General features: G+C 34.3%; 1 protein-coding gene across 1 annotated transcript in view; it reads right to left on the bottom strand.

Moving 5' to 3' along the window:
* Nucleotides 1–203: 203 nt before the first annotated feature.
* The window catches only part of SARC_03746 (hypothetical protein), a gene marked incomplete at its 5' end in the record, with an annotated part of 13,676 nt that continues 13,041 nt past the window's right edge, over nt 204–838 (bottom strand). The window contains one exon of the mRNA XM_014302463.1: nt 204–519. Coding sequence (XP_014157938.1) covers nt 375–519 — 145 coding nt within the window. The 3' untranslated portion in view covers nt 204–374. The remainder of the gene's footprint in view (nt 520–838) is intronic.

Genomic DNA, 838 nt, shown 5'->3' with positions numbered 1-838 from the left:
TTGTATATATANACATATATATATATTAGTATATATATATATATATATATATATACATATATATATATATAGATATATATATATAAATATACATATATATATTTAACATGAAATAGATATATAAACGGGAGTATGTGCATTTAATACAAACTCAAGCATATTCATATACGCAAACCTCCTTGTATAGGAATCAATACGTCTGTGTGCAATGAAGCTTCCTAATCCGCTGTCTGAGTATATTCGTACTTTCCGTCACCCGTGAGTAGAGTTAACAACATTGCAATAGTGTATGAAAGCCGCTGAGTATATTAACAAGTCATTAACTAATTTATCTACTATTGGGCGTATTTAGTCCAGGCTTTTGCTCAGATGTACTACTCATCGATAGGATCGGGTAGTTCGAACATTTTGGAGAGCACGAATAGTCCCACATCATTGTCGCCCCAGTAGCGGAAGTGCGAACTGATTGCTGCCAAGTAGGCATTCTCAACCGGAGAGTCTTGGAGCATGAAATCCAACCTATGATTATCAGACAATACGACTATGTTGAGCAATTATAGAGAAATAAGTATTGAAGTAGAAAGTCTGAAGAATGGCGACTGTGAGAATTATAACAGCACCGTGTTGTCCGTTGACGCATGATTAGAGTGTATGAGAAATCGCTCATGACTGCAGCATAGCAAATCGCCATCCACGCATACCACGCCAGATTATATATAACAGTTGTGCTGGTAGACGTGGGAAACGTATAATGTCATAGTATAAATAGGTATTTATCATAATATATATATATATATATATATATATATATGCATACACACACACATACATACATACA

This window comes from Sphaeroforma arctica, assembly GCF_001186125.1.
Source record: "Sphaeroforma arctica JP610 unplaced genomic scaffold supercont1.197, whole genome shotgun sequence".
Classification (NCBI taxonomy): domain Eukaryota; class Ichthyosporea; order Ichthyophonida; genus Sphaeroforma; species Sphaeroforma arctica.
This window is presented reverse-complemented; position numbering and strand designations above follow the sequence as displayed.